The sequence below is a fragment of the Triturus cristatus genome, chromosome 7 (assembly GCF_964204655.1).
Source record: "Triturus cristatus chromosome 7, aTriCri1.1, whole genome shotgun sequence".
Taxonomy (NCBI): Eukaryota; Metazoa; Chordata; class Amphibia; order Caudata; family Salamandridae; genus Triturus; species Triturus cristatus.
The window spans coordinates 561,965,873-561,980,761 of NC_140590.1; the positions used below are offsets into that span (position 1 = coordinate 561,965,873).

At 40.5% G+C, this 14,889-nt stretch overlaps 1 protein-coding gene across 1 annotated transcript in view; it reads right to left on the reverse strand.

Annotated features, from left to right (window-relative positions):
* LOC146810124 (proton channel OTOP2-like) overlaps window positions 1-14,889 on the reverse strand; it is a 228,097-nt gene that overhangs the window by 155,096 nt on the left and 58,112 nt on the right. The window contains exon 2 of the mRNA XM_085617071.1: window positions 11,941-12,343. Within this exon, the coding sequence (XP_085473197.1) occupies window positions 11,941-12,310 (370 nt within the window). The 5' untranslated portion in view covers window positions 12,311-12,343. The remainder of the gene's footprint in view (window positions 1-11,940; window positions 12,344-14,889) is intronic.

Below are 14,889 nucleotides of genomic sequence, written 5' to 3' on the forward strand. Positions count from 1 at the left end.
ATTCTAATCAAAACAATCTCAACTGGGTGCGGGACAAATAAAATTAAAGTATGACCCATCACATTTCCTTCAATTTGTTCAACAGCAATGCACACAGTTGCAACTGTTTTACAACAACCTGGAAGACTTACAGCTACTGGATCAAATACAGCTGACAAGTAGGCCACAGGGCACATGGGACATTCAATCCTCTGTGTGAGGATTGAAAGTGCACATCCACCTCTCTCATGGAAAAACAGAAAAAAGATTAGACTATAATCAGGCATCATGAGTGCAGATACATGACACAAACTCTCTCTCTCGTTATCAAATGCATCAAAGGATTCTCCGTCAAATGGTACTGGATCTTGTATGTCACTGCAAGTCACCCTCACTAAATGTTTTTCAGTCAAGGAAAAGTTTGGAATCCACTGACGACAGAAGCTTGCAATTCCAAGAAACATCCTAACTTCCCTAGGGGTAGTCGGCGGGTTCATTTTAAGAATTGCAGAAACACATTCTTTTGAGGCTTTCCTCACACTTTTTTCAATGTGGTATCCAAGATAGATGGCTTCCTTCTTGCACTACTGCATTTTAGTTGGGCAACCTTATGTCCCTTCTCAGCTTAATTATTAAACAGGGCAGTTGTATCAAGGTTACAATCCTTCTTAGTCTTAGATAAGAATTGCACGTCAATGTCAACATTTGTAGATCTTTCTTCAGGATTTGACTAAAAATCAAATGACTTTTTATATACCCATGTGGGATTCTACACCAAATGAGAAGTTTATTTAAAAATTGGAATGCAAATAAGAAATGGCTCTCCTCATGCAGAGGAATCAAGAAGAATGTTTGGCATAAGTCAATGACTGCACACCATTCTGCATCTGAATTCGAGACAAAATCACTGCTGAATTTGATACCACTGGACAACATGAAACAGCAATTTTATTAATCTTTTGCAGATCCTGCACAATTCTCCATTTGCCATTCAATGTTTTAATTCCCATCACAGGAGAGTTACAAAGACTATCTAATACCTCCCAGAGGATTCCTTGCTTAATCAATTTTTTAATCACTGGCTTCACTCCCTCTTCTGCTTCCTTAGTGAGTCTGTATTGTCTAGATCAAGGGACTACTGCATCTGGCTTTTATTTTAACTGCCTTTGCTCTTTTAATCAATTAAATTTCTTTTCAAGAACAATCCCATACCTCATCTTTGACAGTATGTCTTAAATCCAGAGGCAGGTCTTCTTTTATTAAAGCTGTAAACAACTGAAGTATTGAATCTTGTGAATTTATTTTTAATCTTGAGTCATCATCTTGTGTCTCAATGACAACACCATCTGGTGTGCAGTAAATCACACAATTAATTTAGCAAAGCAAGTCCCTTCCCAACACATTTACAGGACATGAATCACACAAAGGAATTGGTACTTGTTCTCCATTAGGCCAATTTTAACAGGAACATCTGCTAAAACGTGATTAACAATTTGTTTTTTATGAGTCCCTAAAACTTGGAGTCTTTTCACAAGAGGGGTAAGTTTGAGACATCCACAGAGCAAACTGTTAAACAGAAAGCTTCCATAATTGATCAAAAATGAAAAGGGATGGAAAATGACTTTTGCGTCAAAACATGGACCGCATTGGTCTACCTTTAGGAATGCTTCAAGTAAGCAGCTTCCAGCTGTATCATCATTCAGAATCAATGGATTCTGCTGATACTATGCATTATGGATCATTTTGATTGTCATGTTTTGCTGTATCACTGGGGTTGAAGGCATTGACAATTGAAAGGATTTCTGACTCTGTCCACTCTGCTCAGAATTTGACATATTTGGGACCAACACATTTCTCTGCATTGTTGAACAACTTCCCCCTGAATTCTCTTTGGATTCTGATGATATTCCCTTTTCCAGTACCCGATCTCCAACAGAACTGACAGGCAGTGTTCTTCATCATTTCAACATTCAAATTCATGCCATCGTTTTTCAGCATCCTTCCTTCACCACCTTGCATCTGCATCACTCAATTTTCCATATCCACACCTTGCATTTGATTTATCCCATTCATTCCAGGCTGGATAAAATTTATTTTTTAACTCATTTGAACACGGAATCCTTGCTCAACTTGCATTGCCTGGGCAATCATCAACTTCTCATTAAGCTTTTACTGTTTTGCACTAAAATAATCATTACTGTATTTCGCCAACTTTAAGATTTCATCTATATTCTTTGTCTGCCAACACAATTCACTCTGCCAAATGTGATTAGTGAGCTCTGGTCTCTACCTATCATGAAAGCAGATACAAATCCACTGACACCATTTTATTTCGGGATCATCAACTTTGCTGTGTTTCTTGAACATTTGTATGAGCCTCTTGTAAAAGCTATGCACTTTTGGCTCCTGGGAAGTTCTCAAAATTTCTACTCAATCTATGTCCTTTTTTGGGAACTTGTTTTGTCAGATACTCAGTTACTTACACCACCTTACGAGGCCCCTGTGCTGGCCATCCAACCACAGCCTCCCACTCTGTCCATAAATCACTAGGAGCCACAACCTCAAACAGCAATTTTAAATCGGTCCACAACATTTGGGAAATATTGGTTATTCTATGTATTTCTACATAGCATTTTCCTGTCTCTTCTCCCAATTTTGGGAAATTAGTAGAGAATGCATACAAGTCAGCTCATGACGGTGGCACATGCACCAAATTCTCTCTTTGAACTTCTCTTAAAGGAAATTCAAAAACTGTTCCTGTCCCAGCTTCTAAATCACTCACTGAACTTCTTTCCCTACATTCGGCCCCTTCGCTTTCTTTTTACTTGCTGTCCCTCTTTTCCATCTTTCTCGATATTTCTTTAAACCACTCCATTCTCTGGCTTTCACAATTAAAACTTTAATATGGGCTTTTAAAGTTCTTAAACCCATTTCTCTAATTTCATCATGTGTTAAATCCATTTTGTCAGTTTGTTTCACATTTTTCATTTGGCTGATGTTAGCTTTGCATTCATCACACAGCTCTTCAAGTTTATTGTATGCTTCAGTTGCACATCTGGCTGCTTCTTTGATCAATTATATCATTTCATCAACATTATGAGTCAACAGGCCATTAAAATCAGTGTTCCCCTGTGAAATTTCACAAAATTCAATTTTCAAAATGCGAATCTTAAGTTCTCTAGGAGCCTCTTCAACCACTACTGTCCTTATGGGTGTAGGAGCTTGAATCTGCATATCAAGCTGTGTATCTCCTAGGCAATGCTGTCATCACTGTCTCTGTTGGTGCGCTCAGTACAATTCATGTATGAGCTTGCATAACAGTACTATCTCCCCCAGCAGCCGTATCAGTTCCTGATTTAGTATCATTAGTCCCTGTTGCCCGTATCAGTTCCTGTACTAGTAACACTAGTCTCCGTTGCTCATGCTATGTATGGAGGAAGTCTTGAACTCAAAAGTTCATTTATAAAATTATCCTTCTCACAACTCACACATTAATTAATCATATTCATATGTACACTTCAAACCGTTCATGAATGCACTGCAAGTCACTATTCAGGAACCTCCAGGACCAGAACCCACCAACACCAGTTCGGAAAGTCTGCTCTTCCTTCATACTGGGCATTAAGGACCAGGAAAATCTTGGGGAATCCTTAGGAAAAAGGATGTGATACTTAAAACGCACCCATCCTCAGCTACTGAATTGTGGAAGGAGAACCCCAAACCCCAAAATTCAAGACATCTCAAAATTTAAGTATTCATAATTTACCTCTGGCGATTCTGCCCGGGGGTTTGAGCTAACACCCTCCCCAACAAGAACCTTAACATTGGTTTAGCAGGTAGGTTTTTAGCTCATTCTCAAAACCAAGGTTTTTTTAGACATAATTCTCGAATAACAAATGACCTGCAGTTTCATGGTAGCATGATTAGAGATAGCATACTTTGGGCAAATCAGAGTGTAACATTTCATGTTAATGTTTATAACCCACTTTTAAGAAAATATCTAGCAGCTTCTATGCTGTTTCTGTATGGAGATGTGCTCAACAATATGAAAAATTGCAAACAATAACCCATACAAAAGCGAATGTTGCCAGGCCTCGTCAATGGAAACTACAGCAGAAGGACCTTGAAAATATGTTACATTGGGAACCCAAAAAAGTAAATTCACACAATCTATGAAAAATCTATGACATCATTTTGTATTTTATCTTCAGAGTCTGTGGAGAGAAAAGATGCACAGGGGGACAAGGTGGGAGGGGAATGAGCAGTAGTGAAATAGAACCATCAAAACAGCATCCATGTTACCTAGTATGGCATTTTGTGAAAATGTGGCACAACTAATTTACATTAAGAAACACACTTCTGTAAGTCATATTCAACTAGTTTCATCTGCAATATTATTAAATCAGCAGTTGTGTATTGCATCAATCATAAAACTCATTATTACTCAACATTCATTATCATTCAAAATTCTGAACTTAAAAAAAATTATTTCCCACCAGGGGTATGGAATTCCTGTTTTCATGTTTATTTTGTCCCTGGGACAAGTAGGCCCAACCCCCTGCAGTACAAACCCTTTGGCTGTCAGTTTACAGTACCACATTATGTACCAGGGAAGGGCATTGTCTGCAGTTAAGGTGATATGTGTCCACAAATTAATGTTATTCAAATTTGAATTTATGGTTCAGGAATATAAAGCCTTTAGTTTTAGGGTGAGCGCTCTAAGGAAATGTAAGCACGAACTGCACTACTGACAGTGGTTCCAGTGTAAAAATGTGCACACATGTTTGTAAAGTTTAACAGTATGAGGCTATATACAATGCTCCCAGAATGCTCTCTAATTAGATACAAATATCTGCAGAAGCTCAAAAGCAAGATTGATGATCCTTTGCTTTACAAATAAATGTTTTTTTTTAAATGCAACTAGGAAAAAAAATGGTTTTGCTAAACTACTGTGAAATTGAAGGTAACATTCTTTGAAGCATCATTTACTAAAATGGGTTGATGCATGCTAGTATTTCCCAAAAATATTCATAATGGAAAATCAGTGCAACCAGTTTCAACAAGATAATGGGAAACACGTAAATAACCAAGCATTGGCAAAGCCAATCAGTCTGATATTGGTGGTCAGCCTTTTGATTTTGTCAATACGTGCCTTGTTTTATTATGGTTTTTGTAAAACTTTGTGGGAGCTAATATAACAAACATTGGCAAAAAGCAATAATATTCTTTGGTCTCAAAAAACACACATTGCCACAGTAGTCCCTGGCACTGAACAAAACTACTTTGTGTGCCGATATGCTCCTTGTGAAAGAGTAGAAGTCAGGCAATGGATATATAGGCAGACAGACAGACAGACAGACAGACAGACAGACAGACAGACAGACAGACAGACAGACAGACAGACAGATAGATAGATAGATAGATAGATAGATAGATAGATAGATAGATAGATAGATAGATAGATAGATAGATAGATAGATAGATAGATAGATAGATAGATAGATAGATAGATAGATGGATGGATGGATGGATGGATGGATGGATGGATGGATGGATGGATGGATGGATGGATGGATGGATGGATGGATGGATGGATGGATGGATGGATGGATGGATGGATGGATGGATGGATGGATAGATAGATAGATAGATAGATAGATAGATAGATAGATAGATAGATAGATAGATAGATAGATAGATAGATAGATAGATAGATAGATAGATAGATAGATAGATAGATAGATAGATAGATAGATAGATAGATAGATAGATAATACAAACAAAAGGTCTTGGTTATATCCAGATCTAATCAGGTGCCAAATTCTTAAAGAAAGTCATAAAATTGCACATATGGACTATGTCTTTGCATTATTGCTGATGTATGGCTTTCATGAATTCACAAGAATTTACAGCTGTATGGCAGGAAATCATACTCCTAGAAAATATTTGTGAACTACTTTTTAGCATGAGCAAATATGCAGGTGTGGATTTGCTCATACAAAAATCTGTTGACAAGTTCACTTTCCCTCCAACCTCTTTTTTCCCATCCCTGGAACAAGTTTTACTTCTGCTATTGTCAGTAGTAAATTTCCAACTTTTCTCAGTATGGGAAAAGATTAAAGAAGAGCTGGCGAAAACCCGTAATACATGCAATTTAATAGGTTGCACAGAATCAAAAGGGCATTCCAAGCCTGGAACGATTGCTTAACACTTCTTCTAGCCCCAGTATGTAGATCTGCGGAAAGGTGGCAAAATAAAGAAATTGTTAGTACTCAAATACTTCTATATTATGAGCCTTGGCATAATCAAAAAGGCTAATATTACAGCTTTTATATAATGAGATTGCTGCCATAATTTGTCGCTGTATTACATGACACGAAAGGGCCAAGTGCTACTACTGTTCTTTTGTTTTGTGTGTGATGAAAATCGGTAAAAGACTTTACATAGTATTTTGGAGTGCTCCAACTACTGCGACTCTAAAAGAACCTTAGTCTATTTCATATTGTAGGGAGATTGGAGTATGTCTATTTTACTGACATTTGTTAGTTCAGAATATTACAAACTTGCAGTCTGTAGCCGCTCCAATAAACGTTTTTAGTCCCAGAAAACCAGAAATGATATGGGAGGATGGCCGGTGGCATTTGAAACCTACTTTTAGGCAGTAGAAGGAGACGTTTTTGTTGCAAAGAGAAGCTAGCCATACGTAAGCATAGTCTTGGTATAGGGGATAGAAGATTTTTTTTAACGTTTCCTGTTCCTAGCAAGACATTAGAAGAAAATGGAGGTTTTCACCCGAAATGGAAGAAAAATGGAAAGATGAATACGAGGAAGCATGAATAGGTGTAGAGGACAATTTTGTAAGAAAAACTGGCATTGTTGTAGAACAACACAAACTAGTTTCATGTGCACAATCGCCGGGTGAATCAATTGAACAATATGTGGCGGCATTACGCTTACTGACAGCCATATGCAAATTCAAATATTTACATTAGGGATCAATTAATAAATAGAAATGGCAATTTGAAAATACAAGAAAGGTTGTAAGATCAGTCTTTTAAGAAATCTATAGTTGTAGTGAAGTGCATGAAAAACACCTCTCTTTACCAGAAAGTCTTGAATAGTGGGCAGAGGGCGAGAAATGGATGTCATGGAAGCACTGACTCAAGTGAAGTGAATGTGTTACAACAATCAGCAGAAAGGAGTAAAATTACTGGTGGTAAGAAAAAAATGCAGATGGGGTCGGGAGAAACACCAGTGTTATAGATGTTGTAGTATGAAACATAGCAAACTTAAGTGCCTGTCTAGCATTGAAAGCTAAGTGCTTTAGCAGTAAAAAGGGGCATTTTCCAGAGTGGGAAAGAAGGAAGAGTATGAGTCAAAAAACAGTATGAATATGATAAATACCAGCAACAGTTGGAGGGAGAAAACTGACAGCGGGAGTGAAGAGACTGGAGTAGAAGTGTTGGTAGAAACATGCTGCATAATATGAACATAAACCTTTTCCATACCGTTTCTTACTTTGTTGTCATATTTGGTCCACGATATGGGCAAATCAAGAGGGATACTCAACTAGGAGAGACCACTTAAATATCTTGAACAAGTAACTAAAATACCTTAAACAACTACAAAACCAAAAAGGTGCACTGCCCTTCTGATACTCCTATTTTTCTAACACTCCTGCTCAAATCCCTCCATGCAGGATTGCCTCTGAAGAAACTAATATACAAGAATTATCTTTACCAAGACCCACCTGCGCTTGGAACTCATGTTATGGAAGCATGCACAATTAGATAGAGAAGCAAAAGACCCTTGGGACTAAGAAAGGAGCTAGCTTCTTTTCCATATTTGCCCACATACTGACACCAATTTTGGGGCTATAAGCATTGATCACACGGGGACTTGACATCAGTTTTTAGACAAACCATTCCACTAGTCACTCTCACAATAACAAATGTGCGTGATTAGGATATTCCCCACTATCACCACCTTTGACATTGCTGTGATATGGTATTTTCTTGATTTAGGTCCCAAAGGGGGTGTTCTTGATTGCAACAGGAGCTGTTTTACTTGTTTTCTCACAGGTATCTCTACAAAGGACATCACATTGAAAGAAGGTGTTTTCTCTGTACGTGTGCAGTGTGACACTTGTGTAGCACCAAAACTCAAAAAAACTTTTTCTTATGGAGTATCTGTTTCCTAAAAAAAGTCTTTATGTACTCTTCCATCATTATTTATTCTAGACTTAAAAAAAGGTCCAGCCCTGTTTGTAAAAATAGTGCTAAACACGTGTTGGCTGTTTTGCTGCTCGCTTCACAAAGAGATAAACATTGAACAGAAATAAATGGAACAGAAACAACTCGAATGGAGAAACATGTCTCGTTATTAGTCATCACCTGGGATAATGTGTACCAATGACATTTCAAGAAAGTGAAATCAACAAATAAAAGCATGGGACCACAGGAGTAATCCAGTTCCAGTCCAACAGTACACACTGGTTTATCAGCACTCTGTACCCTTTTCCATTTTGTAATTACAAGAAGTAGTAGGCCCAACCCTCTAAATCAGAGTGCAGTTTGTACCACACAAAATGTGGTTTTAAAAGCATGATAGGAAAGTATTATAGGTAAAATATAGTATGTAGGGCCTTATGTACTCACTCAACATATCTGCTATGGGTCTTGTCCATTGCCTAGTACTGCAACAGCCCATTAACCAAGCATCAAAAACTGAACAGGCATGGAATAACTGAAAAGATCACATCCTGCTGGAAAACTGGAGACTCTAATGTAGTCCTTAACTGCAGGTCCCAACTAGCTGCGCACTGTAACCGCTTCCTTACATCTCAAATTATTCAGATCAGATATGAGATGATAGCAACAAAGGACATCCCAGCAGATCTCCCCACCACTTTCCATGCAACTATGTCTGCTCAGGACTGAAATCTTCAAACAAAATCTCAGCTGGTGCAACCCAGTGCAGTGACCTGCTTAGTAGACTGTGATCACAAGAAATACCAAAAAGAGACCCACAGAGCTGCTCAAAGCTGCTGGAAAGCTATGACCTACATGCCTATCTGACAATTTTCCACCCACTGCGCAGCATCCCATAAAACAATAACTGCACCGCTGTTGTCATAATGCACAACACAGAAGCACTTCTTTAGGGCTGTGGCTCAATAGGCACCCTTCCAACCACACACCCTACATGGTGTAGCTTGCTGCCCATGTAGTCAAGGGTTAAGTGCCTCACGTGCGGATAGTGATACATAAATGCTGCAATACAATACAATTGACTCTTTGAAGGTGAACCTGTTGGCTTTGACCATGCTTGTCTAGGTTGGTAGTATATTTGAATGTCTGAGGTAGTGGTAAAACATTAATGGGCATATTTACAAGGCTTTATCACCACAGGAACGTCACTTTTTGTGACATTTCTGTGGTGATAATCCCTTTTCCTTATATACAAGGTAGCATTAAGCCACTTAACATGTCTTTAGCTTTCTGACGTACATTGTTGGTTTCAAATCCGACAGCCTTATTACAATAAAGGCTGTTAGACTTGAAACCAACCAGTCGGACCTACTGACTTCCGACAGGCTCAAGGAGCCCATCGGCTAGTCAGAGGCCGCTCAAAACCCCCTATGTACGGCGTTTATGCCGTGGGGATTATGGCGCGGCTTTCGACAGGCTTTTTATGCTGGGCTCTCTGACATGAAAAGTCTGTTGGAAAGCGACTTTGGGGGCCCCTAGCAGGGCCCCCTTGCCACAGCGGCCTCTGGTTAAAGGCCTGGGGGCACCTGTTAATCCCTGCACTGTGTGGCAGGCACCATCAGGTGCCTGCCATACAGTGCAGGGATTGCCAAAAACATAAATTTCTCTATGGGAGCTAGCGCTACGGCTGGTTTATGGCCGCAGCACAAGCTTCCATAGAGAAATTGGAGTGTGTGACAGCACCATCCTAATAATGTGGTCGGGACTGCTGACTGGAGGTCAGTTGGTCCCGATTCCGCAACATTGTAATGAGGGCCATAGCGTGAAAGGGGCCGGCAATGGGTGTTGTGGTAGACATTCCACCACAACACCCATTGATTTTGATGCTGCCCCCTATTTACAATGGTGGCGTAAATAGGGGGCAGCACAAAAACTTAAGAACAGGGAAAACAAGATCTTAACATGGCGAAACGAGGAGAAATGTTCCCTTTCTTCTCGTTTTTGCTGTTTCTATGTGTGCTGCATTTTGCAGCACACATAGAAACAGCAAATCGTCATGAATGATTGTTTATGTGCAGGAAGGTGTCACTTCTGTTTATGTGCAAGACCTTCCTGCACATAAATAATCATTCCTTCAATGCAGACACTCTTGCACTATGGTGCAAGTGTGCCTCTGTTGGCGCTAGGCATCTGAGCTTACCGCAAGCGCTAGGGAAAGCGCAGGGACGTGCTGTACCATTGTAAATACATGCGTATCCCTGTGTTTTCAGAATGCCGGAGCATAGCGTTAGCAATTTTTGCTTAAAGCCATGCTTCGCCATTCACTTGTGAATATGCCCCTAAGTTTGTAACTTTTCTGATAGGCCACTCAATTTGAAACCTAAGGTTCGAGGCAGTCAGTAACAAGACAGGTAACCCTAACAGTGTTTTGATTTATTTCATGTTTTACTTCAGTGCTGACCCCAGACTGTAGGCACATAGAAAATGGTGACTGGGTGGAGCAGAATGACTGCAGATGGTCTGGATACCGAGAGGCTGCTGGACCATAAAGGTACATGTCACTGGAACACCATGCATTCATTCCTTGGCATTCCATCAATAATGAATCATTGGCATGTGCACTAGTACGTTTAGTTCAATTGTAATGAACCAAGACTAATGGACTGCATTCTTTTCTTGAGAAGAAGCTCAGACCTGGACACTTAATGGGCCATGTAAACCCTGGTAGCTGAACCATCAGATGAGTCATGGCCTCCGCTTCCTTAGTGGAGCGTTGTGAGGATCTCATTGCCTCCTTTGCATATACCAGTGTGGCTGTTGCATTGTAGGAATAGGCATGTTGTTTTGGCCTGCTCAGCAAACTCCTTTTTTCAAGAAACAAACCCAAGAGATGGGTTGTTTGTTTCTGAAACACAAAAAACACATTGGCCCTGAACTGTTGAGCTAGGGTCATTTCTATTTTTTCCTGATGGTAACCACCTGGCTTTTCCTGCAGTCTGAAGAGAAAAAAGATATGCCGGTGTGACCAGCCTAAATAGGGCACATCTTCTGACGTACATTGAAGGACAGGCTTTTGGTCGGTGCCGTCAGTCAAAGATTTCCGATCTTGGAGCCAGCTGATCGCCATTGGAAACCTGGCACTTTCCCACCTCTAATGAGGAGCGAAGTGCAAGTTTGGCAGATAAAGCATCTGCCAGGCATCCACCGAACTCTTGCTCACCCATTAGTGACCCAGTTACATGAAGTAATCTGGTTAACTTAGCAGAGAAGGAGCAAGTCAAATGACCCGGTGCTCCTTTTGCCACCTTACACTCAATCCTCTGTCCATCCAATTGTCTTCCGTCTGTACTGAACGTAGTTTCAATCACTGACATTCAAACACAAGACGATAAACATGGAGCTGGTAAAGACATTGCTTGGCATCACCTTTGTTACCTGTATTCATACCACGTGATGCCCCTGGACCTAGAAGACTTGTAGATATTTTGCTGGTTGGTTTGTAGGACAGTAAATTGGTGGCACATCACCCCGTGCCATGTGGGGCGCTGTCAGCAAAGCATGTGACATTATCCTACAGCACTTACGTTTGTTGGGTCTTTTGAACCCATACTTTACAATGTAAAAAGTGAAATTCCTCGTTCCATAACTGTAACAGCTATTGGCTAAAAACACAAAGGCCTGGTTTACTGGAGTCCTATGGCCTCTTGGTAACTACTGCCACTTGGCTCTGGCTTCACGGCAGATCACCTACCTCGCAGCCATATGGGTCCTGCATGGTGGTCCTTGAAGGGGATGGCGTCTTGGTGCTTGGTCAAGTACATCTGGACACACATCCACAGGACAGACAGTAGCATCAGGATAGACAGGAAGACCATGACCTCGAACTCATCAACGTCCACCTTCTCCAGCGAGCAGGAGGTGATGAGACAGCACCCAAAGAGCAGGATGTTGACAGCCATCAGGGCAGAGAACAAACGGCCTCCTTTCTTCCAGAGCGCGAAGTGATGAGGCTCGCTAGAGTGATTCTGTTGGAGCGCGGGTGCACCCTGCGGGTCGGGCGGAACGGACCAATCCAGCTCCAGTTCTGTGACTGACTCCATGGGGCTGTCCTGCCCTGCCATGCTTACAAAGCCGCAAAGGTGTAGTGTCACGATCTAGGGAGACAAGACATACTGAGGATTAGCAAGCAGGAATTATTTCTGAGATTTGACAACCAATCAAAATTATATAATTAGCAGCGTTTGTTTGTCTGCATACTTATTTAACTGTGTTATGGAAGATTAGGGGGCTTTGAACTTGCTGTAGCATATGTGGCCCTTCACAGGCATCAGACGCTCACTGTAGTCAATGGTTCTTTGGACCCAGCAAGTGGTAAGGTAGAATCAATAACACAACTTCAATCAAACCCAATCATTTTAAGCCCCATGACTCCTCTCGGAAATAAAGTTAAGGAGTTTATTACAGACTCAAGCATAAAGTCATAGAAACTATTCACATTGCCAAATTAGAAAAAATACATACTCACCGGTGTCTATCCAAAATGACAGAATAAGTTCAGAGAGACTAGCATCAACAAACATAAATATGCAAGAAAAAGAATGCTGAGAAACAGAAATCAAACGCTGCTCAGGATTAACAATCATCAATCAATAAAAATTCAGCCAAGTCATACTTTCGGTTGGGCAGTATAAAACCTTACAACTAACCTAATCAGGGAAATACATGTGCAGGGCGAGACACGTGGGCACATTTCAAAAAAGCGCAAAAAGGGCACAAAATAATCTGGAAAAGGGATAATCTCGTCCTGTAAACTACTAAATAAAGTGGGCAAAAAAATTAGGAGAGGCAGAAAAGAAAGTCAGTTTATCAGAAGCTTCATCAAGAGTCTTCTGAAGGGGATTAAATAAATAATTTTAGGTCTCAAAACGGCATTGAAGGGTCACAAGCAGAGAGGAAAATAACTCCAAAAGATACAGAATTCAGGAACTCTTCATCAGCAAATGTGTCTGGGTCAAGAATGTAAGCAGCATCTCTCCCAAAGTACAGCTTGGCACTGCCATCTCAAAATCGCAGAACATTCTGATTCGCCAAAAGTATCAGCCCATGTAACATTTAAGGGGCATGATCAAATTAAAAAAAAAAATCACAGGACTCTGAGTTAAAACATACTCCTCCTTTCCCAAGCTTTCCCCAGCATATCTTCCATCTGTGTGAGTCTAGGCAGGGTTGAAACGAATGTGTTACATTCAAGGCCAACTGGATACATTTCAACGCCTGTAAACAAAGAGCTCTATCACAAGAAATGTGCTTTTCATGAGAACGAAATCTGGAAGAAGACTTCACTTGAAAAAATATTGTTTCATCATTTTCATGTGACTGCGAATGAAGACATTATCTGACATCATCAGCCAGCCGGGTTTTACATCTCAAATCATGCCTCACTTACACTAACGCAAGGGAATTATAGAAATACATGTAATTAATACATTTTAATGAAACACAAATAATATGCAAACTTATGAATTCAGCAGTAAAATATCTCATTAGTATGAGTAATACATTTCATTTTAAATGGAAAAGCTTTGTTTCGATATGCACTGTTAGCCTATAGTCTAAATTACATTATAACATTAGGTTTATCCCTATGACATGTAATTTAATACTCATGCCACCTAAGTCGAACTTTACAATACAAAGGAATACACATTTAAATGACGTGCCAGTGCAGCTTCTATGTTTAACTGTTTGATCTTCAGAACGCATAACCTGTCACGTTCTAATAACTTTGTGACACAAGAGACATCACTGAAATTATACCTTTTCCTACTAATAGTTTTATTGTACACATGTTGTCCAATGATAACAGCCCTTCCCGTCGTCATGTGCCCTCCGGGTTTGGAGCACGTTCTCCAATGAGCATTAAATACTGTTAATGCCCTGGCAGAGGGCAAAAACGTTTCATGTTTTCACTGAGGCAACACACCCTTGCCAAGAAGGGCCGTGAGTGGGTTAACAACAGTCCAGTGGCGGTCAGATTGCAGTGAGGAACATAGAATAGGTCTTCTTGGGGGTGAGGGAAAGGACTTCACATGGAAGAGAGGAACATACCAACAGACTTCACATGGGGGTGATGAGCATGTCAACCGCCATACCATGGGTTATGAAGAAGGGAATGAAGGTTACACTAACGGCCTTCCAAGGGGAGGAAGGAACATACCAAGGGTGCATGATGATACACTCCATTTGCCTACAAAGAGGATTGTGGAACGTAACAAGCGCCTCCGTGAGGATAAGCTGTTTTGCAGATTGAAGAGCGAGCACAAAATTAGTTTTGTGCTGAGGGGGGGAGAAATACCACCAAAGTAGCTTCACAGTATGAAGTAGAGGCATACTCATCTAACTTCTCTGATAACAGTAGAAGAGAAAAACGTAAGGTGCATCATTGGGTAAAATGCCTTTGGAGGTATCTTCTAATTTGTTAAATGAACACACCTCTTCAGACGGATTACCCGGATAGAGCTTGCATCACGAGACAACACTTCGAGACTCATCCTGTGTGTGTACGTCATGTGCTGACGTGTCATTTTCAGCCACAAACAGGCAGCGTCAGGGAGCTCCAATCTGACCGGTGATCTCCCGAAGTGAAATGCGGATTTTATGCGGACGACAGTGGCATCTTACACGGTGAGCGGTGATTATG